The sequence below is a fragment of the Ranitomeya variabilis genome, chromosome 4, assembly GCF_051348905.1.
Source record: "Ranitomeya variabilis isolate aRanVar5 chromosome 4, aRanVar5.hap1, whole genome shotgun sequence".
Taxonomy (NCBI): Eukaryota; Metazoa; Chordata; class Amphibia; order Anura; family Dendrobatidae; genus Ranitomeya; species Ranitomeya variabilis.
Window position 1 is genome coordinate 399,049,697 of NC_135235.1, and position 23,519 is coordinate 399,073,215.

Consider the following 23,519-nt stretch of genomic DNA (forward strand, 5'->3'; position numbering starts at 1 on the left):
AAGATCTGGGGCTTTCTCTATAATCCTGACAGAATCAGCACCAGCTTTAGTTATTGCATGCTCATTGGCTCTCTTAGAATGGAGCCTGAAGAATGGTCAGGTCAGTTCTTTTTAGCAGTTTGGCATTTGTAAAAACCTGAAGCTAATTATAGGGAATTTGGCAGCTGATTTTTCTATTCAATCTGATGTAGGGATAGAAAGCCTGATTCCAGCAATATGTCATTTCCTAGGCTTTGTACTGGTGTTTTATATTGTAGAGGCACAAAGCCTGATTACAGGGGTGTATTACTGACTAGGATGTGTGCTTTAGTTTCAATGCAATCAGTGTTTTATTAGCAGGAGATTATCACTGCCTGACTATGGCTCACGTGCAGCCAGTCCAATTAATCTCTGTAACTCCAACACCCCCACTGATTGGCAGCTTGCTGACAAGTCACAGTGTAGATAAGAATCTGTAGGGCTATGTGCACACATTGTGGATTTTGCTGCGGATTCGCAGCAGCTTTCCATGCGTTGTTCAGTACCATGTAAACGTATGGAAAACGAAATCCGCAGTGCCCATGGAGCGGAAAATACCGCACGGAAACGCTGTGTTGTATTTTCCGCAGCATGTTAATTCTTTGTGCGGATTCCGCATCGGTTTACACCTGTTCCTCAACAGGAATCCGCAGTTGTAAAACCGCAAGTGGAATCCGCACAAAAACTGCAGGACATCCGCGGTAAATCCACAGTGCGTTTTACCTGCAGATTTTGCGATAAAATCCACACACGAATCGACAACATGTGCACATAGCCTAAGTCAGCAATGTGGGCTTATACAACCCCTGGCAAAAGTTATGGAATCACCGGCCTTGGAAGATGTTCATTCAGTTGTTTAATTTTGTAGAAAAAAAAAAAAGCAGAGCACAGACATGGCAAAAAACTAAAGTAATTTCAAATGGCAACTTTCTGGCTTTAAGAAACACTAAGGGTACGTGTCCACGTTCAGGATGGCCGGCAGTATGGACGGAGCGGCAAACCGGCTCTGCCCTAAGCCCCGCCCCCTTCTGTTACGTGATGATGCCGGATGTGTTCATTGCACACATCCGGCATCATCGCACTCCGGACATAGGGCCCTGTGATATACCTTGCGGCGGTGCAGCGTCGCCGCAAGGTATACGGACATGCTGCGATCTAAAAAGACGCGCATGTCCGAAATCGCAGGGCCGCTGGGTGCGTGTTACCACCCTCGTCAAACACGCGGCGTTTCCTGCACGTGGACACATACCCTAAAAGAAATCAATAACAAAAAATGTGGTAGTCAGTAATGGTTACTTTTTTAACCCCTTTCTGACATCTGACGTACTATCCCGTCGAGGTGGGGTGGGCCCGTATGACCACCGACGGGATAGTACGTCATACGCGATCGGCCGCGCTCACGGGGGGAGCGCGGCCGATCGCGGCCGGGTGTCAGCTGCATATCGCAGCTGACATCCGGCACTATGTGCCAGGAGCGGTCACGGACCGCCCCCGGCACATTAACCCCCGGCACACCGCGATCAAACATGATCGCGGTGTACCGGCGGTATAGGGAAGCATCGCGCAGGGAGGGGGCTCCCTGCGGGCTTCCCTGAGACCCCCGGAGCAACGCGATGTGATCGCGTTGCTCCGAGGGTCTCCTACCTCCCTCCTCGCCGCAGGTCCTGGATCCAAGATGGCCGCGGCATCCGGGTCCTGCAGGGAGGGAGGTGGCTTACCGAGTGTCTGCTCAGAGCAGACACTTGGTAAGCCTGCAGCCCTGCACAGCAGATCGCAGATCTGGCAGAGTGCTGTGCACACTGCCAGATCAATGATCTGTGATGTCCCCCCCTGGGACAAAGTAAAAAAGTAAAAAAAAATTCCCCACATGTGTGTAAAAAAAAAAAAAAAAAATATCCTAAATAAAGAAAAAAAATATATATATTATTCCCATAAATACATTTCTTTAGCTAAATAAAATAAAAAAAACAATAAAAGTACACATATTTAGTATCGCCGCGCCCGTAACGACCCAACCTATAAAACTGCCGCAACTACCCCTTCAGTAAACACCGTAAGAAAAAACAAAAAAAAAACGAGGCAAAAAACGCTTTATTATCATACCGCCGAACAAAAAGTGGAATAACACGCGATCAAAAAGACTGATATAAATAACCATGGTACCGCTGAAAACGTCATCTTGTCCCGCAAAAAACGAGCCGCCATACAGCATCATCAGCAAAAAAATAAAAAAGTTATAGTCCTGAGAATAAAGCGATACCAAAATAATTATTTTTTCTATAAAATAGTTTTTATCGTATAAAAGCGCCAAAACATAAAAAAAATGATATAAATGAGATATCGCTGTAATCGTGCTGACCCGACGAATAAAACTGCTTTATCAATTTTACCAAACGCGGAGCGGTATAAACGCCTCTCCCAAAAGAAATTCATGAATAGCTGGTTTTTGATCACTCTGCCTCACAAAAATCGGAATAAAAAGCGATCAAAAAATGTCAAGTGTCCGAAAATGTTACCAATAAAAACGTCAACTCGTCCCGCAAAAAACAAGATCTCACATGACTCTGTGGACTCAAATATGGAAAAATTACAGCTCTCAAAATGTGGTAACGCAAAAAATATTTTTTGCAATGAAAAGCGTCTTTCCGTGTGTGACAGCTGCCAATCATAAAAATCCGCTAAATAACCCGCTATAAAAGTAAATCAAACCCCCCTTCATCACCCCCTTAGTTAGGGAAAAATAAAAAAAATTAAAAAATGTATTTATTTCCATTTTCCCATTAGGGTTAGGGCTAGAGTTAGGACTAGAGTTAGGGCAAGGGTTAGGGTTAGGGCAAGGGTTAGGGCAAGGGATAGGGCTAGTGATAGGGCTAGTGATAGGGCTAGTGATAGGGCTAGTGATAGGGCTAGTGATAGGGCTAGTGATAGGGCTAGTGATAGGGCTAGTGATAGGGCTAGTGATAGGGCTAGTGATAGGGCTAGTGATAGGGCTAGTGATAGGGCTAGTGATAGGGCTAGTGATAGGGCTAGTGATAGGGCTAGTGATAGGGCTAGTGATAGGGCTAGTGATAGGGCTAGTGATAAGGCTAGGGTTGGGGCTAGGGTTGGGGCTACAGTTAGGGTTGGGGCTAAAGATAGGGTTAGGGTTTGGATTACATTTACGGTTGGGAATAGGGTTGGGTGTGTCTGGGTTAGAGGAGTGGTTAGGGTTACTGTTGGGATTAGGGTAAGGGGTGTGTTTGGATTAGGGTTTCAGTTATAATTGGGGGGTTTCCACTGTTTAGGCACATCAGGGGCTCTCCAAACGGGACATGGCATCCGATCTGAATTCCAGCCAATTCTGCGTTGAAAAAGGAAAACAGTGCTCCTTCCCTTCAGAGCTCTCCCGTGTGCCCAAACAGGGGTTTACCCCAACATATGGGGTATCAGCGTACTCAGGACAAATTGGACATCATCTTTTGGGGTCCAATTTATCCTGCTACCCTTGGGAAAATACAAAACTGGGGGCCAAAAAATAAGTTTTGTGGGAAAAAAAAGATTTTTTATTTTCACGGCTCTGCGTTGTAAACTGTAGTGAAACACTTGGGGGTTCAAAGTTCTCACAACACATCTAGATAAGTTCCTTGGGGGGTCTAGTTTCCAATATGGGGTCACTTGTGGGGGGTTTGTACTGTTTGGGTACATCAGGGGCTCTGCAAATGCAACGTGACGCCTGCAGACCAATCCATTTAAGTCTGCATTCCAAATGGCGCTCCTTCACTTCCGAGCTCTGCCCTGCGCCCAAACAATGGTTTACACCCACATATGGGGTATCAGCGTACTCAGGACAAATTGCTCAACAATTTTTGGAGTCCAATTTCTTCTCTTACCCTTGGGAAAATAAAAAATTGGGGGAGAAAAGATCATTTTTGTGAAAAAATATGATTTTTTATTTTTACGGCTCTGCATTATAAACTTCTGTGAAGCACTTGTTGGGTCAAAGTGCTCACCACACATCTAGATAAGATCCTTAGGGGGTCTACTTTCCAAAATGGTGTCACTTGTGGGGGGTTTCAATGTTTAGGCACATCAGGGGCTCTCCAAATGCAACATGGCGTCCCATCTCAATTCCAGTCAATTTTGCATTGAAAAGTCAAATGGCGCTCCTTTCCTTCCGAGCTCTGCCATGCGCCCAAACAGTGGTTTACCCCCACATATGGGGTATCAGCGTACTCAGGACAAATTGTACAACAAATTTTGGGGTCTATTTTCTCCTGTTACCCTTGGTAAAATAAAACAAATTGGAGCTGAAATAAATTTTGTGTGAAAAAAAGTTAAATGTTTATTTTTATTTAAACATTCCAAAAATTCCTGTGAAACACCTGAAGGGTTAATAAACTTCTTGAAAGTGGTTTTGAGTAACTTGAGGGGTGCAGTTTTTAGAATGGTGTCACACTTGGGTATTTTCTATCATATAGACCCCTCAAAATGACTTCAAATGAGATGTGGTCCCTAAAAAAAAATGGTGTTGTAAAAATGAGAAATTGCTGGTCAACTTTTAACCCTTATAACTCCGTCACCAAAAAAAATTTTGGTTCCAAAATTGTGCTGATGTAAAGTAGACATGTGGTAAATGTTACTTATTAAGTATTTTGCGTGACATATGTCTGTGATTTAAGGGCATAAAAATTCAAAGTTGGAAAATTGCGAAATTTTCAAAATTTTCGCCAAATATTCGTTTTTTTCACAAATAAATGCAAGTTATATCGAAGAAATTTTACCACTATCATGAAGTACAATATGTCACGAGAAAACAATGTCAGAATCACCAAGATCCGTTGAAGCGTTCCAGAGTTATAACCTCATTAAGGGACAGTGGTCAGAATTGTAAAAATTGGCCCGGTCATTAACGTGCAAACCACCCTTGGGGGTGAAGGGGTTAACCAAGCATAGGGGAAAAATTATGGAAATCACTCAATTCTGAGGAAAAAATTATGGAATCACCCTGTAAAGTTTCATACCCAAAAATAACACCTGTATCAAATTAGAACTGCTCGTTAGTCTGCATCTAAAAAGGAGTGATCATACCTTGGAGAGCTGTTGCACCAAGTGGACTGACATGAATCATGGCTCCAACACAAGAGATGTCAATTGAAACAAAGGAGAGGATTATCAAACTCTTAGGGTATGTGTCCACGTTCAGGAAACGCTGCGTTTTTGACGCAGCATTGAGCCGCAGCGTCAAAAACGCAGCGTCCAGATGTTACAGCATAGTGGAGGGGATTTAGTGAAATCCCGTCTCCACTGTGCATTAAAAAACGCATGCGTTTTTCCCGCAAAAACGCACATGCGGTGCGTTTTTTCAGAACGCAGCATGTTGCTACAATGAGCAAAACACGCAGGAACACCGCAGGTAACCTGCCAGTGACCTCAGGTGCATTTTTGGTCAGGATTTTACCTGCATAAAATCCTGACCAAAGCCTGAAGCAAACCTGAACATGGACACATACCCTTAAAAGAGGGTAAATCATCACGCAATGTTGCAAAAGATGTTGGTTGTTCACAGTCAACTGTGTCTAAAATCTGGAGCAAATACAAACAACATGGGAAGGTTGTTAAAGGCAAACATACTGGTAGACCAAGGAAGACATCAAAGCTTCAAGACCTGAAACTTCAAGCAATGTGTCTCCAAAACAGGAAATGCACAACAAAACAAATGAGGAACGAATAGGTGGAAACTGGAGTCAACGTCTGTGACCGAACTGTAAGAAACCGCCTAAAGGAAATGGGATTTACATACAGAAAAGCTAAACGAAAGCCATCACTAACACCTAAACAGAAAAAACAAGGTTACAATGGGCTAAGGAAAAGCAATCGTGGACTGTGGATGACTGGATGAAAGTCATATTCAGTGATGAATGGCGAATGTGCATTGGGCAAGGTGATGATGCTGGAACTTTTGGTTGGTGCCATTCCAATGAGATTTATAAAGATGATTGCCTGAAGAGAACATGCAAATTTCCACAGTCATTGATGATATGGGGCTGCATGTCAGGTAAAGGCACTGGGGAAATGGCTGTCATTACACCTTCAATAAATCCACAAGTTTATGTTGATATTTTGGACACTTTTCTTATCCCATCAATTGAAAGGATGTTTGGGGATGATGAAATCAATTTTCAAGATGATAATGCATCCTGCCATAGAGCAAAAACTGTGAAAACATTCCTTGAAAAAAAGACACATAAGGTCAATGTCATGGCCGGCAAATAGTCCGGATCTCAATCCAATTGAAAATCTTTGGTGGAAGTTGAAGAAAATGGTCCATGACAAGGCTCCAACCTGCAAAACCAGAGCCAGATTGATAAAGAGTACTGTTTGACACTCATTAAGTTCATGCCTCAGAGACTGCAAGCTGTTATAAAAGCCAGAGGTGTGCAACAAAATACTAGTGATGGTTTGGAGTGTTTTTTTTTTTTGTTTGTTTGTTTTTCATGATTCCAGAATTTTTACCTCAGAAATGAGTGATTCCATAATTTTTTCCCTATGCTTGGTTAAAAAAAGTAACCATTACTGACTACCACATTATTTATTCTTGATTTCTTTTAGTGTTTCTTAAAGCCAGAAAGTTGCCATTTGAAATGACTATTTTTGTGCCATGTCTCTGATCTGCTTTTTTTCTACAAAATTAAACAACTGAATGGGATTCCATCATTTTTGCCAGGGGTTATACACAGTTCAACATTCTGACCAATGCTACATCTACAGCAGAATAAACAAGGATTCTATCAAAATTGCAGACTTGCTTCAAAAAAGTTTAAAAACTGTGCCCACATACTCTTAGAATAACTAGTCCAGAAAGTAGTTTTAAGTACGTGTAAGGCCACAGTCTACAAAGACCCAAAAGTCTCTTTTATAAGAGTAGATCTCAGCACAGTGACCCATTACTTCTCAATACCATATGCGCTCCCCTCCTTACAAAAACGCAATGGCTGATCCGCACACTGCCGGGGTGTACGCTCCGGGTGGCGTTTCTGTCCAACTCCGATGGCAGAATGCATTTTCTTCATCTAGAAATAGCCTCCTTTTTCTCTGTCCCCTTGGAAGAGGCACTCTTCTTCTGAGACAGCTTCTTCCCAGCTTTTGACATCATCAGGGTATCTCTCTTCTCTATGCTGTGCAATTGCTTCTTGCGGACCCGTTTCAATTTTGCTGGATTTCGGATCTAATGGAAGAGAACATACATTTGGTTAGCAATAAAGTACAGAATCTGAGAGACATTTACCCCCAAAAAAAGTGGAGACTGCCATGAACATTCTAATGTGGCAGATTAGAATCATCGATTTTCAGCCATTTACGGTCAACATTCACCTTAAAGGAACAATATATGCAGAATATATACAAAAGGTTCACATTAAACTGCAACAAAGAAGTAATGAACCCCTCAAAAACTAAAGCCTTAAGTGGATTTTTTTTTTTTTTTTAATAGCAAAACACATTTTTTAATTAATGAAAAAAAGGATGTTTCTTAACTTCTTTTGTAGGAAGGATTAATATAGCATATTTATTCTAAATGTACATTTTTACAGATAGGCTTATGTAATGTAGCCGGCATTAACAGTATAAAACTATTGTGAAACCAGGGCTGACGGCGAGACGAAACCAGCCCCTTCTCTTTCTTTCTTAACATTGCAATCAACATAGACAGCAGAGAACACTTACCACTTGTACCACCTCAGCTTTCCTTTCATTTTCCAACCTACGTCTCAGGTTTTCTTCCCGACGTCTCCTTTTCGCCTGTAAAGGAAAAAAAAATAAAAAAAAGTAATACCTGAAAAATTTTGTCACCACCATCTTGACAAGCTCCATAAATGCAGTATAGGATATTAGGGTATGCCCACATAGATTTTCGAATCCTAAAGCAGCTAAAAGACGCTCAAGGAGACAGAACATGTTGTTTTGACATTACTATGCATGATCAAGCACATTCTCGGGTGGGATTAAAGTGCAATCTGCCTGAAAAAGACAGTGTGCACATACCCTTACTGATCTCCGATACATAAAACCAAGTACAGTACATTTTACATGAGTTTTTTTTTTTTTAAACCTTGTCTAAAAACTGCATAAGACAATTTTGTTTCTTGATACAATTTTCACTCAAACACACGTTTATGTGACACGCTTCACACAAAAACCACATGGTAAACCCTCAGCTATTCATCATAAAATGATGAGCTTCTAACGCCTTGCTGAAGTCTCAGATGTGAGCCCATAGACAAAGATTAATGGTGGCAAGCGTCATACTGAAGAGCTAATTATTGTCATACAATACCACTTTTTCCACTAGCCAGACTGTGAAATTTGCTTTCATATCCCTTTGGTTATCAGTGGGAAAGCGTTCTCTGGAGTGATGGATAACGTTATTTTTCGTCAATCTGATGGACAAAACTGTTTGGGGGAAACATGGGCAAAAACACTTCCTGACCAAATTTTACTGCCTAATATCTTTTATCCTAAGTCATATTGCACGACTCGTTAAAGGGTTGATTGTGACTTGTAGGATCGCTACTTCCAATAGGTGGCGCTGTAGAGTTTAAGTCCTCTTTTTCTCAGAAGAGGCAATTTGCATATTTAAATTCCCAGAGGAGCATTGTACGGCAAATAAGCCTCCTTACCTTGACAAGCCAGAGATGGTATGTCACTCTCCATAAGGAGAAACGATACCCCTTAGACCCCATGTCCAGAGCCTCTCACCTAGCCAAATCGGTTCTCATGCTTCGCACTGACGAGGGCCAACAGCCCGAAACACCGTGTCTGCGAATTGAGATACTGATTTGGCTTTTATCCTAAGTCATATTGTACGACTCGTTAAAGGGTTGATTGTGACTTGTAGGATCGCTACTTCCAATAGGTGGCGCTGTAGAGTTTAAGTCCTCTTTTTCTCAGAAGAGGCAATTTGCATACTGCCTAATATAAAGTTTGGTAGAGACTAAAGGTACCTTCACATTAAGCGACGCTGCAGCGATATCGACAACGATGCCGATCGCTGCAGCGTCGCTGTGTGGTCACTGGAGAGCTGTCACACAGACAGCTCTCCAGCGACCAACGATGCCGACGTCCCCTGGTAACCAGGGTAAACATCGGGTTACTAAGCGCAGGGCCGCGCTTAGTAACCCGATGTTTACCCTGGTTACCAGTGTAAATGTAAAAAAACCCAAACAGTACATACTCACATTCCGGTGTCCGTAATGTCCCCCGGCGTCTGCTTCCTGCACTGACTGAGTGCCGGCCGTAAGGCACAGCACAGCGGTGACATCACCGCTGTGCTCTGCTTTTACTTTACGGCCGGCACTCAGTCAGTGCGGGAAGCGGACGGCGGGGGACGTGTGACAGACACCGGAATGTGAGTATGTACTGTTTTTTTTTTTTTACATTTACAATGGTAACCAGGGTAAACATCGGGTTACTAAGCGCGGCCCTGCGCTTAGTAACCCGATATTTACCCTGGTTACCATTGTAAAACATTGCTGGCATCGTTGCTTTTGCTGTCAAACACGACGATACACGCCGATCTGACGACCAAATAAAGTTCTGGACTTTCAGCAACGACCAGCGATATCACAGCAGGATCCAGATCGCTGCTGCGTGTCAAACACAACGATATCGCTATCCAGGACGCTGCAACGTCACTGATCGCTTACGTTATCGTTGTAAAGTCGCTCAGTGTGAAGGTACCTTTAGTGACAATGGTGTGAGACGGCTTTTCTGGCTTTGAGCTAGACCATTTCTCGGACAGTTGTGATGTCAAGCATCCACGCACATCTCCGTTATCTCCTGATGCCTTCTATTAGGTCAGTAAAGGACACAATAAGTCATGGCTCCTGCTACTCATCTAATCCCGCATTAGAGAGATGGTCTCACCTCTTTCTCTTGCTGCTTTTCATCCTTCAGTTGTTGGGCTAAACTTTTGAGTAACTTTTTCTCCTGTTTTTGTTTCATCTTCACCTCCCAGGAGGTGCACAGTGGGCGATCTCTTACCATGTTGGAGAACCTGGTAGGAAAAATAAATAAAAAGATTGCACACAACATTTTAGCACATTAACACTGACCACGTCTACAATACATTATGGTACATGTCGGCTTATTTTGTAACGATAAAGATACTTTTAGCTCAAGGTCCGGATTCCTACAGCCATTCCCTTCCTGGACTTTTAATGAAAGTGTGAGCTGGCAGTACATTGACTGTCTGTGGCTTAGGCCTGTGTATAGAAGCTGAAAATGCTGCGGTGTTTCAGACAATACACACATTTAAGGCTACTTTCACACTAGCGTCGGGAACAACCCGTCGCTGTGCGTCGGGCCGACGTTCCCGACGCTAGCGTGGTCTCCGCCGCACAACGGGGGCAGCGGATGCATTTTTCCCACGCATCCGCTGCCCCATTGTGAGGTGCGGGGAAGTGCGGGGAGGTGGGGGCGGAGTTCCGGCCGCGCATGCGCGGTCGGGAAAAGCGGACCGTCGGGAGCAAAAAACGTTACATGTAACGTTTTTTTCTCCCGACGGTCCGCTACCACACGCCCAAGCGTCGCAAAACGGACGCAACGTTTGGCAATGCGTCGTAAATGCGTCGCTAATGTTAGTCTATGACGAAAAAACGTATCCAGCAAGAACTTTTGCTGGATGCGTATTTTCGGCAAAACGACGCATTTGCGACGTATTGCAGTTAACGCTAGTGTGAAAGTAGCCTAAGGCTATGCGCACACATTGCGGATTTGCGTGTGTAAAATTCTGCGCAGTTTCTGCCTCTCTTGGCAGAAAACGAAGTTGAAAATCTGTGTGGTTTTTATGTAGATTTTCTCGCATTTTGTAAATCCATAGAGCTAAATAAAGATTACTTAAAAAAAAAAAAAGGAAAAAAAAAAAGTGATGTCATTTTCTTCAACCTCGTTAGCCAGATACCCTCATTAATATTAAATTAAGACACACACCAGCCTATGTAGGAGCATTAACATAATTAACCTACAGTGGGGAAAAAAGTATTTAGTCATCGACCAATTGTGCAAGTTCTCCCACTTAAAAAGATGAGAGAGTCCTGTAATTGACATCATAGGTAGACCACAACTATTAAAGTCAAAATGAGAAAACAAATCCAGAAAATCACCTTGTCTGATTTGGCAAGATTTATTTTTTTAAATGATGGTGGAAAATAAGTATTTGGTCACCTAAAAACATGCAAGATTTCTGTTACTCACAGACCTGTAACATCTTCTTTAAGAGGCTCCTCTGTCCTCCACTCATTACCTGTAGTAATGGCACCTGTTTGAACTTATCAGTATAAAAGACACCTGTCCACAACCTCAAACAGTCACACTCCAAACTCCACTATGGTGAAGACTAGCGATGAGCGAGTATACTCGTTGCTCGGGTGACCTCCGAGTATTTGTTAGTGTTCAGAGATTTCGTTTTCATCACCTCAGCTGAATGATTTACAGCTACTAGCCAGGTTGAGTACATGTGTGGGTTGCCTGGTTGCTAGGGAATACCCACATGTATTCAAGCTGGCTAATAGCTGTAAATCATTCAGCTGAGGTGACAAAAACTAAATCTCTGAACACTAACAAATACTCAGAGGTCACCCGAGCGTGCTCGGGAAAACCCAAGCGTGCTCGGGAAAACCCAAGCAACGAGTATACTCACTCATCACTAGTGAAGACCAAAGAGCGGTCAAAGGATACCAGAAACAAAACTGTTGCCCGGCACCAGGCTGGGAAGACTGAAATTGCAATAGGCAAGCAGCTTGGTGTGATGAAATCAACTGTGGAAGCAATAATAAGTAAAAGGAAGACATACAAGACCACTGATAATCTCCCTCGATCTGGGGTTGCACACAAGATCTCACCCCGTGGGGTCAAAATGATCACAAGAACGGTGAGCAAAAGTCTCAGGACAACATACCGGGGGGGGGGCTACCTAGTGAATGACCAGCATAGAGCTGGGACCACAGTAACAAAGGCTACCATCAGTAACACACTACGCCGCCAGGGACTCAGATCCCGCAGTGCCAGACGTGTCCCCCTGCTTAACAGAGTACATGTCTGGGCCCGTCTGAAGTTTGCTAGAGAGCATTTGGATTGTCCAGAATAGTATTGGGAGAATGTCATATGGTCTGATGAAACCAAAGTAGAATTGTTTGGTAGAAACAAAACTCGTTGTGTTTGGGAGGAGACAGAATGCTGAGTTGCATCCAAAGAACACCATACCTACTGTAAAGCATGGGGGTGGCAACATCATGCTTTGGGGCTGTTTCTCTGCAAAGGGACTAGGACGACTGATCCGTGTACATGAAAGAATGAATGGGGCCATGAATCATGAGATTTTGAGTGCAAACCTCCCTCCATCAGCAAGGGCATTGAAGATGAAACATGGATGGGACTTTCAGCATGATAATGATCCCAAGCACACCACCAGGGCAACGAAGGAGTGGCTTCGTAAGAAGCACATGAAGGTCCTGGAGTGGCCTAGCCAGTCTCCAGATCTCAACCCCATAGAAAACCTTTGTTGAAAGTCCGTGTGGCCCAGCGACAGGCCCAAAACATCACTGCTCTAGAGATCTGCATGGAGGAATGGGCCAACATACCACCAACAGTGTGTGCCAACTCTGTGAAGACTTACAGAAAACATTTGACCTCTGTCATTACCAACAAAGGATATATAACAAAATATTGAGATGAACTTTTGTTAAAGGGAACCTGTCACCCCGTTTTTTCCGTATGAGATAAAAATACTGTTAAATAGGGCCTGAGTTGTGCATTGCAATAGTGTATTATTAATACGTTACCAAAGTAGTCGTTTTCGCCTGTCAATCAGGCTGGTCTGGTCAGATGCGAACTCTGCTTCAGGAAAATGGCCGCCGCGATCTCCATCTGCGCACGCGCGGCCATTTTCCTGAAGCCGCGGCCAGCAGAGCGCCGCTTCTGCGCACGCGCGGCCAAAGGAAGATGGCCGCCCCCCACCGATCACCAATGAAATAGCGCACATAGCGCTCTTTTCACTCCCCTGTGCAGTGGATTCGGGACCTTGGGCATGCGCACACCACTACGTCACCAACGGAAAACTAAGCAAGATCTGGGGGAAGACACCATGCCCATCTGACCAGACCAGCCTGATTGACAGGCGAAAACGACTACTTTGGTAACGTATTTCGGCAGCATAGGTGGGGAATCGGGGTCCACAAAATACACTATTGCAATGCACAGCTCAGGCCCTATTTAACAGTATTTTTATCTCATACGGAAAAAACGGGGTGACAGGTTCCCTTTAAAGGGAATCTGTCACCTCATATTTCGTATATAAACTGCGGCCACCGCCATCAGGGGCTTATCTACAGCATTCTGTAATGCTGTAGATAAGCCCCCCAGTGTAACCTGAAAGATAAGAAAAACAAGATAGATTATTCTCACCCAGGGGAGGTCCCGGTTCGGTCCGATGGGCGTTGCGGTCCGGCGCCTCCCATCTTCATACAATAACGTCCTCTCTTTTGCTTCCTGCCGCAGCTCCTGCCCTGTTGAGGGCAGCGTAAAGTACTGCAGTGCGCAGGTGCTGGGCCTCTCTGACCTTCCCCGATGCCTGCACACTGCAGTACAGGATCCTGACCGCGACATTCATCGGACCGAACCGCACCGGGACCTCCCCTGGGTGAGTATAATCTAACTTGTTTTTCTTATCTTTCAGGTTACACCGGGGGGCTTATCTACAGCATTATAGAATGCTGTAGATAAGCCCCTGATGGCGGTGGCAGCAGTTTATATACGAAATATGAGGTGACAGATTCCCTTTAATGACCAAATACTTATTTTCCACCATAAATATTCAAAATAAATCTTGCCAAATCAGACAAGGTGATTTTCTGGATTTGTTTTCTCATTTTGACTCTCATAGTTGTGGTCTACCTGTGATGTCAATTACACGCCTCTAATCTTTTTAAGCTGGAGAATTTGCACAATTGGTTGCTAAATACGTTTTTCCCCACTGTACATATGCTGTAACAAAACAGCAATTGCTATGCCCCCACGGTCAGTAATCAGCAGCGCTTTGGATGCAGCACATGTCCGCTCGGTCCAAAGCGCTGCCGGCTTTTGAACGGAGATGACTCTGCATGTGTTCACTGAACCGTCATTGAACTGGTGATATTTGTCTTGCGGAAACTGAGCGTTTTCGCATGTTAAATAGATATGCTGTGGTCTGGAAAGACGCGATGCATATCTGTCTCCGCAGGGAAGCCGCTGCACGCATAATAGACATGGGATTTCTTGAAATCCGATCCACTATGCTGTAATATCTGGCCACCACGAGTTGGATGCTGCGGATGTACACAGCGTCCAACCCGCAGCGTTTACTGACAGTGGGAATGTACCCTCAGAAATCTGCGTGAAATGCAATGTTTATTTTTCAAAACAAATTACAAAATAAATTGCGTGGGCTCCCGGATAATTTCAATAACCAGCAAAGGGAAAGCCGACAGCTGAGGGCAGATGTTAATAATCTGGGAAGGAGCCAATAGCCATAAAGGTTTCCAGGATATTAATATCAGCTCACAGCTGTTTGTTAAGCATTTAATGGCTAGTTTATATGGGAACTCCAGAAAAAATTTTAAATGGGGGTCACACTATAAAATCAAACCAGCAAAGGCTAGGCAGACAGCTGCAGGCTGATATTAATAGCAAGGGAAGGGGCCATAGATATTGCCCCCCCCCCCCGGCTAAAAATATCAGCTCTCAGCTGTCCCAGAAATGACACATCTGATAGACGCGCCAATTCTGGCACTTAGCCTCACTCTTCCCACTTGCCCGGTGGAGAGTGGAGTTCATATTTGTGGGGTTGATGTCACCTTCGTATTGTCAGGTGACATCAAGCCCACAGGTTTGTAATGGAGAGGCGTCTATAAGACACCTATCCATTACTAATTCTATAGTTACATAGTAAATACACAGCCAGAATAAAGGCCTTTATTTAAAATAATCACAGACTCCATTACTGAATCTTAATTTACCATATTTACTGAAAGCTTAATCCAGACGCCCTCGTCTCCTCCAACAAAAATAAAATATTAAACCAACATATAATACTCCCTGTCCGACGTAGTCCATTACCGAGTGTCGCACAACGATCTCACGTGCAGAACAGTCACACCGAGAGATGTGACTGCTCTACCCGACCTCCGGCGATACACCGCGTGAGTGAATATCTCCTGACAGTGTATCACTGAGAGTTCACCGGAGTTCATCAGCTCTGGTGCTCTCACTTATGGCACCGCTGTGTGCAAATTTTCTCAGACAGTGGTGCCGCAAGTGAGAGTGCCGTAGCTGATCAGCTGATGAACTTTGGTGAACTCTTGCGGCGACTCATTGATACACTGCGGGAGCGATTACCTCCTGTCAGTGTATCGCCAGAAGCCGGGTAGAGCAGTCACATCTCCCGATGTGACTGTTCTACACGTAAGATCGTCGAGGGACACTCGTTATTAAATGAATAAGGCAGAAAAGTAGTATATGTTCGTTTATTATTTTTGATTGCTTGCAGGAGACCCGGGTGTCGGGGATTAGGTGTTTGGTGAGCATGTATATTGTACATAATTATGTAAATGTTTTTATTTATTTTTACGGTTGAACACAGGCGCCGGATGATGGGACTATTCTCCCATCATCAGCTCATGCTGTCCCTGTTATATGTGACAGCAGACATAGCCGGATGGGAGTTGTAGTACCATTAGACGACACCTGGGTACACCCACAGACAGACAGGCACATATTCTCCCCCCCCCCCCACACACACACACTCTCTTCCTCCTTCAGACATCATTTCCTTTCTGCAGCGTTTTAGGCATGCAAATCCGCAAACCTTTTTACACCTGCGATTTGGCTGTAGGTTTGACTGACTCAATAGAAGTCAATGGGTGCAGAAAGGCTGCAGATCCACAAAAGGAATGGACATGCTGCAGAAAATAAAAAGCTGCGAATCAGGATGGAATTTTCTGCAGCATGTGCACACCAATTCTGTATTCCCATTGATTTACATTGCTTGACCAATCCTTTGTGCAATTCCGCACAGAAAAAACGCTTCAGATCCGAAACGAGTGCACATAGCCTAAAAGTAGATTTTCTGTGGAACCCCATAATTTCCTAGAGTAAAACATACCTGGCTACAATACCACAGCAGGTCTCCCATTCATGGGCAGCATCAATAATAATAATAATAATCTTTATTTTTATATAGCGCTAACATATTCCGCAGCGCTTTACAGTTTTGCACACATTATCATCGCTGTCCCCGATGGGGCTCACAATCTAAATTCCCTATCAGTATGTCTTTGGAGTGTGGGAGGAAACCGGAGAACCCGGAGGAAACCCACGCAAACACGGGGAGAACATACAAACTCCTTGCAGGTGTTGTCCTTGGTGGGATTTGAACCCTGGACTCCAGTGCTGCAAGGCTGCAGAACCACTAAGCCACCGTGCTGTCATGTTCACTTTATATTCATTAGAAAAGCAGTCTAAAGTTATTTATGAAATGCTCTGAACTGTAAAAAACACACCTAGATGTAGTGCTGCTCGCCCACATTGATAACACATTGATCACTTGGAGCTTCCATTTTGATGCTTAACCAGTGCCTACTAGTCTGTGCTTCCTGGTCCATCCACGACCACCAGAAATGCCCAGTGTTTGGCTGAGTGGGCATCTCCGAGCACTGTATTCAACAATGTAACACACTACGGAGACTTTGGCACAACTAACTATAATAGGCAAAAACATGTAGGTAAAAAAATGATGCACTTTACAGAACCATCAAAGTGAATGATATTCAAAAATGTGCGTATTTTATGCAGTTTTATTCCTGTAGAAAAAAAATCTGCTGCAAATAGTCGGATGTAGGCAGGAAAAGCACTACATAAAATACACACTTTTCTAAATGGGTGAAAAACACTGCAAACTTCTGAAAGAATCCACATGCTGCAAATCTGAAAAACGCTCCGATGGTTCCAAGGTAATAATAATAAAGCAACGTGTTCATGACATGACAAAAATCTCATTCTCTTTGCTGGCACTATAAAACATTGTGTTTTTCCGCATCAAAAAGCAGCGTGTGAACAAGACCTAGGTGTATTCATTCTCCATCCACCATCTGACTGACATCAGGTCAGAGATCCATGTAATAACGTACATACATAGTTTGTATAGCCTCTACTAAGAATAAGTCATCAATTAAAAATCTTGGGAGAAAAAAAAAAATTTTTTTAAAAAGGATTATTCCGCCTTTAAACTGATGTCCTATCCTTCAATGTTTATATCAGACTGTAGGCCGGTCCATATCCTCCCAAGCCATAAACCCGCCAGTGACCGAGACAGCGCTGCAGCCCCCTGCACCAATGGCCCAGGAAACTACACAGTTTGCCACCCCATGTGACCACATGTGATAGCACTGCAGCCCCCTCAGACAGCGCATAGGACCCTTTCAGGTGTAGTCACACAGGTCGGATAGCTCTGGACTTTACAAGGTGATGCTCACAGGGTCCTCTGGCTGCTCCTGCTCTATTATTAGAGTGCCCATAGCTCTAGCACAGAATGGGGAGCCGAAAATACATAACCCCCCTCACTGAATACTCAGGGGAACAGAAGAGCAATAGCTGGTGCCTGTCCCCATAGTGCAGGCCGCCGGCCACCAGGGGTCAGCACCGTGCACCCTGCCATCTGCTCACCTCTTCCTGTTCTCCTTCCACACTCGCCCAGCCTTGGGCCTCCCCTGCGGGGCCTTAGCAGTCGGCGCCTCCCTTCTCCTCTTCAGCCCTGGCTGCTCCTTTCCTCGCCCTCCTTTCTTCTCCTCCGCCTGCACAGATGTCACTGCCTCTGTCGTGCCCCTCCTGTACCGTCCTCACTGCCTCCCCTCCCCCTGCAGCATGGCTTCTGTGGGCGCCTCCGGTGTGTGTGCAGCTGCCCTCAGCACTGGGGCTCCGGCGGTGCCTGACTTCTCCGCCCTAGTTTCCATGACTTCCCTCAGATCGTTCTCGCCGACACTGACGATCTCCGCCTGCTCTGAGCTCCCAGCCTCCACGTGCAGTGTCCTGGTGGACGCGCTGAGATGACGTCAGCCGGCGCTTCCCGGAGCCTGTTACCATAGAAACTGTGGAGCCCGCGCTGTAACGTCAGAAGATGGCGCCTTATGTCCTGAGGGGTCTTGTGTACCGTCTGCTATTACTGTCAGCCCCTCACATGGCTGCTGTGGTAACATGTCCGCCCTGATTACCGTCATTGCAGCTAGACTGTCAGCACAGTCAGCGAGAGCTTGTCACCAGGTCACTGCCGTCAGGACAGGCAGAGCGCCCCCTTCAGCACAGTAGTGTAACTGCATACGACTGTACCAGAGAGGCTGCACTATGCTGTGGGCGCCCGTGTCACAGCCAGTTACCGTCTCTTTCTCCCCTGCCAGGAGGAGTTGTCAGAGGGGCGCTGGCAGTCCGGCCATGCAGGAGACCGCAGGACATAGGCCCTAAGGCTACTTTCACACATCAGGTTTTCGCCGTCAGGCTAAATCCGGCTAATTTTCAAAAAACTGGATCAGGCAAATGTTGCCGCCGGATCAGGTTTTTTCCCATAGACTTGTATTAGTACCGGATTACATTGCGTTTCGTCCGGTTTTCGCCGGATCCGGCAAATCTGCCGCTTCCGGTTTCTTGAAAAAACGTCCATTGCAACGTTTTTTTTGTCACCGGTGAAAAAGCCTGAAGATCCGGATCCGGCGCTTCCGGCTGTTTGCAACAATGAAAGCCTATGGGAGCCGAAAGGTGCCGGATCTGGAAAAAGGCGGATCCGGCAGCCTGATCCGGTTTTTTAAACTGAGCATGCTCCAAATTTTTTTTTTATCCAATAATCTAGATATGCTAGCCGGATCCGTTGCATCAGTTTTTCAAAATCTGCGCCGGATCCAGTTTTTCCAACATTCGCCGGATTTAGCCTGACACTGAAAACCTGATGTGTGAAAGTAGCCTAATCCGGGACTGTCCACAGTATCCGGGGATTTATTTCAGTCAGTCACAGTCGGAGCCGCCAGAACGTTCTCATCTTTATGTAGCGTCCCTGTATGACATCTGGTGGCTGTTAGGCCGTGTTCACACGCTGCAGAAATCCTGTGGTTTTGTTTTCTGCATATGTCCGCACCAAACTACACAATATCAATATTTGCTGATTATTGCATTTTTGCATTTTCTTAATGCTTTTCCCCCCTTATTTGATGCACCATTAAAAATGATTGTTAGCCACATGTTTGTCCGCCCATGGAAAGAAAAAAGCAGCCACCCCCATGCATATGATTCTATGCATTTTCCTTTGGCCGATGAATATGTGTAACAGTAACAGTAACATTTAATGGTGGTTCACCATCGGCTATCTCACATGCGGCCCTCAGAGGACATTTATCCAGCCCCTGGGCCCGGCCGACATTGGACTTCACTACAGTTCAATGCCGGCGGGCCCTGTAATCTTGGGCAGAACGACGAGGCGGCGAGGAAAGGTGATGAGCGACCCTCCGTATGCGTATTGGGGACTGTGCTACCTATTGGGGACTGTTCTGCCTATTGGGGACCTGTGCTGCCTATTGGGGACCTGAGCTGCCTATTGGGGACTATGCTGCCTACTGGGGACCTATGCTGCCTACTGGGGACCTGTGCTGCCTACTGGGGACCTTTGCTGCCTACTGGGAGACCTGTGCTGCCTATTGGGGATCTGTGCTGCCTATTGGGGACCTTTGCTGCCTATTGGGGACCTGTGCTGCCTATTGGGGACTTATGCTGCCTATTGGGGCTATGCTACCTATTGGGGACCTGTGCTGCCTATTGGGGACCTGAGCTGCCTTTTGGGGACTATGCTGCCTATTGGGGACTTATGCTGCCTATTGGGGACCTGTGCTGCCTTTTGGGGACTATGCTGCCTATTGGGGACTTATGCTGCCTATTGGGGACCTGTGCTGCCTATTGGGGACTATGCTACTTATTGGGGACTGTGCTACCTATTGGGGACTTATGCTGCCTATTGGGGACTATGCTACCTATTGGGGACTTATGCTGCCTATTGGGGACCTGTGCTACCTATTGGGGACCTGAGCTGCCTATTGGGGACCTGTGCTGCTTATTGGGGACCTGAGCTGCCTATTGGGGACTATGCTGCCTATTGGGGACCTTTGCTGCCTATTGAGGACTATGCTGCCTATTGGGGACTCTTACACCACACCAGTCTGAGTCTGAGGTAAAAGCAAAGTTCCACCAGTATGGGCACAGCTGAGGCTGAAAGGATATGGACTGACAAGGCTTCACTGATGGGCACTGATCAGACTGCATTGATGGGCAGTGCAGTCTGTATGTCTCTGTTGGCAATTTTATTGCTGGTATATTGTTTTTGTAGCGCTGTATATATATTGGTATCTTACTAATAGCAATTTGGAATCCCCAGGAAACATTGATATCAAGAAAGAGAACAATTGCTTCAATGGTTATGACTAGCAGTGACAGATATGGAACCGGACAGTGACCATCTCATTAGCCAAAAGCAGGCCCATAGTTCCCATTGAAATACCAGTAAGTATGTTTATTTAACTTTACTTGTTCTTCATTTTAAATATTGTATTTGTTCCTGTTTTGTTTTTGTTTTTTTACTTCAAAATAGGATATGTGCAGTGTGCATAGGAATTTGTTCCTAGTTTTTTTTAACCCCTTAACGACCGCCAATACGCCTTTTAACGGCGGCCGCTAAGGGTACTTAAACCACAGCGCCGTTTATTGACGGCACTGTGGAAAAAGTGAATAGCGCCCCCCAGAGTCGGATTTTCTCTGGGGTATCGGTTACCGGGTAGCCGAGACCCCAGATAACATGATTCGGGGGTTTTTTACCGACCCCCGAGTTGCGATCGCCGGTAATTAACCTTTAACTGGCTGTCCCAAAAAAACAAAACAAAACGCGATTTCCCATTTAATTTCTCTGTCCTCCGATGTGATCGCACATCAGAGGACAGAGAAATGGGGTCCCTGATCGCCCCCGATAGCCCCCCGATACTCACCTGTCTCCCCCGGTGCTCCTCGTGGCTCCCGATGGGCGCCGCCATCTTCCGGCAAAAAAATGGCGGGCGCATGCGCAGTGTGCCCGCTGGCCGGCACCCGGGAGATCTTTGGGGTCTCGGCTGCCGGGGGTAGCCGAGACCCCAAAGAACATGATCGGGGTCGGGTTTTACCGACCCCCGTTTTGGGATCGCCGGTAATTAACTGTTTACCGGCGACCGCAAAAAAAAAAAAAAGCGATGTGTAATTCTCTGTCCTTTGATGTGATCGCACATCAGAGGACAGAGAAATAGGGGGATTCGGGGACCCTATCATACTTACCGGTGTCCCTGGGTCTTCCTGTGTCCTCTTCTGGCCGCCGGCTTCTTCCTTCTGTAAGAAAATGGTGGGCGCATGCGCAGTGCTCCCGCCATGATCTGCCAGCCGGCAGCTAGAGGAGTTGGGGCTAAATTTAGGGTTAGGGCTAGGGTTAGGGCTAGGGTTAGGGTTGGGGCTAAATTTAGGGTTAGGGTTGGGGCTAAATTTAGGGTTAGGGTTGGGGCTAAATTTAGGGTTAGGGCTGGGGCTAAATTTAGGGTTAGGATTGGGGCTAAAGTTAGGGCTAGAGTTAGAGTTGGGGCTAAATTTAGGGTTAGGGTTGGGGCTAAAGTTAGGGCTAGGGTTGGGGCTAAAGTTAGGGCTAGGGTTGGGGCTAAAGTTAGGACTAGGGTTGCGGCTAAAGTTAGGGTTAGAGTTGGGATTAGGGTTTGGATTAGGGTTGGCATTAGGGTTAGGTTTGGGATTAGGGGTGTATTGGGATTAGGGTTAGGTTTGAGGTTAGGGTTGAGATTAGGATTAGGGGTGTGTTGGATTTAGGGTTCTGATTAGGGTTATGGTTGTTTTGGGGTTAGGGTTGCGATTATCCTTAGGGTTGTGATTAGGATTATGGATCGGGTTGGCATTAGGGTTAGGGGTGTGTTGGGGTTAGGGTTGGAGTTAGATTTGGGGGGTTTTCACTGTTTAGGTACATCAGGGGGTCTCTAAACGCCACAGCCAATTTTGTGCTCAAAAAGTCAAATGGTGCTCCCTCCCTTCCGAGCTCTGCACCCAAACAGTGGTTTACCCCCACACATGTGGTATCAGTGTACTCAGGACAAATTGGACAATAACTTGTGGGGTCCAATTTCTCTTGTTACCCTTGTCAAAATAAAAATTTGGGGGCTTAAAAATCTTTTTTGTGGAAAAAAAAAATTATTTTTATTTTCACGACTCTGCGTTATAAACTTCTGTGAAGCACTTGGGCATTCAAAGTTCTCACCACACATCTAGATAAGTTCCTTGGGGGGTCTAGTTTCCAAAATGGGGTCACTTGTGGGGGGTTTCTACTGTTTAGGTACATCGGGGGCTCTGCAAACGCAACATAACGCCCGCAGACCATTCTATCAAAGTCTGCATTCCAAAACGGCGCTCCTTCCCTTCCGAGCTCTGCCATGCGCCCAAACAGTGGTTTACCCCAACATATGGGATATCAGCCTACTCAGCATAAATTGCACAATAAATTTTGGGGTCCAATTTCTCCTGTTACCCTTGTGAAAGCAAAAATTTGGGGGTGAAAAATCATTTTTGTGGAAAAAATATGATTTTTTTTATTTTCATGGCTCTACATTATAAACTTCTGTGAAGCAGTTGGGGGTTCATAGTGCTCATCACACATCTAGATAAGCTCTTTGGGGGGTCTAGTTTCCAAAATGGGGTCACTTGTGGGGGGTTTCTACTGTTTAGGTACATCAGGAGCTCTGCAAATGCAACATGACGCCCGCAGACCATCCCATCAAAGTCTGAATTCCAAACGGCGCTCCTTCCCTTCCGAGCCCCGATGGGTGCCCAAACAGTGCCCCCACCCACATATGGGGTATCAGCGTACTCAGGACACACTGGTCAACAGATTTTGGGGTCCAATGTCTCCTGTTACCCTTGAGAAAATAAAAAATTGCAGGCTAAAAAATCATTTTTGAGGAAAAAAAAGGATTTTTTATTTTCACGGCTCTACTTTATAAATTTCTGTGAAGCACTTGGGGGTTTAAAGTGCTCACCACACATCTAGATAAGTTCCTTAAGTGGTCTAGTTTCCAAAATGGGGTCACTTGTTGGGGGATTCCACTGTTTAGGCACATCAGGGGCTCTCCAAACGCGACATGGCGTCCGATCTCAATTCCAGCCAATTCTACATCGAAAAAGTAAAACGGCACTCCTTCTCTTCCAAGCTCTGCAGTGCGCCCAAACAGTGGTTTACCCCCACATATGGGGTATCGATGTACTCAGGAGACATTGCACAACAACTTTTGTGGTCTAATTTCTCCTGTTACCCTTGTGAAAATAAAAATTTAGGGGCAAAAAGATCATTTTTGTAGAAAAAATGTGATTTTTTATTTTCACGGCTCTACGTT

General features: G+C 45.3%; 1 protein-coding gene and 1 long non-coding RNA gene across 4 annotated transcripts in view; one reads left to right on the plus strand and one right to left on the minus strand.

Moving 5' to 3' along the window:
• Window positions 1-4,104: 4,104 nt before the first annotated feature.
• On the minus strand, window positions 4,105-18,384 carry LOC143764893 (coiled-coil domain-containing protein 86-like). The gene is made up of 4 exons (XM_077250977.1): window positions 18,163-18,384; window positions 9,919-10,048; window positions 7,720-7,794; window positions 4,105-7,222 (listed from the first exon to the last, which is right to left on the minus strand). Exons 1-4 carry the CDS (start codon window positions 18,297-18,299, stop codon window positions 7,064-7,066), a joined length of 501 nt encoding a protein of 166 aa, XP_077107092.1. The 5' UTR covers window positions 18,300-18,384; the 3' UTR covers window positions 4,105-7,063.
• LOC143764896 (uncharacterized) overlaps window positions 18,205-23,519 on the plus strand; it is a 34,953-nt gene continuing 29,638 nt past the window's right edge. For all 3 annotated transcript variants that reach the window (XR_013213292.1, XR_013213294.1, XR_013213293.1), the window contains exons 1-2: window positions 18,205-18,271; window positions 20,492-20,616. This is a non-coding gene — a long non-coding RNA (uncharacterized LOC143764896). The remainder of the gene's footprint in view (window positions 18,272-20,491; window positions 20,617-23,519) is intronic.

Excerpts from the sequence above, each read along its gene's own strand:
- LOC143764893 (XM_077250977.1), bottom strand. The coding sequence starts at position 18,299 with ATGACGGTAATCAGGGCGGACATGTTACCACAGCAGCCATGTGAGGGG. Across the intron at positions 10,049-18,162 it reads CGGGCTCCACAGTTTCTATG|GTTCTCCAACATGGTAAGAG; the intron begins GTAACAGGCTCC and ends TTTTCCTACCAG. Across the intron at positions 7,223-7,719 it reads AAGCTGAGGTGGTACAAGTG|ATCCGAAATCCAGCAAAATT; the intron begins GTAAGTGTTCTC and ends CTCTTCCATTAG.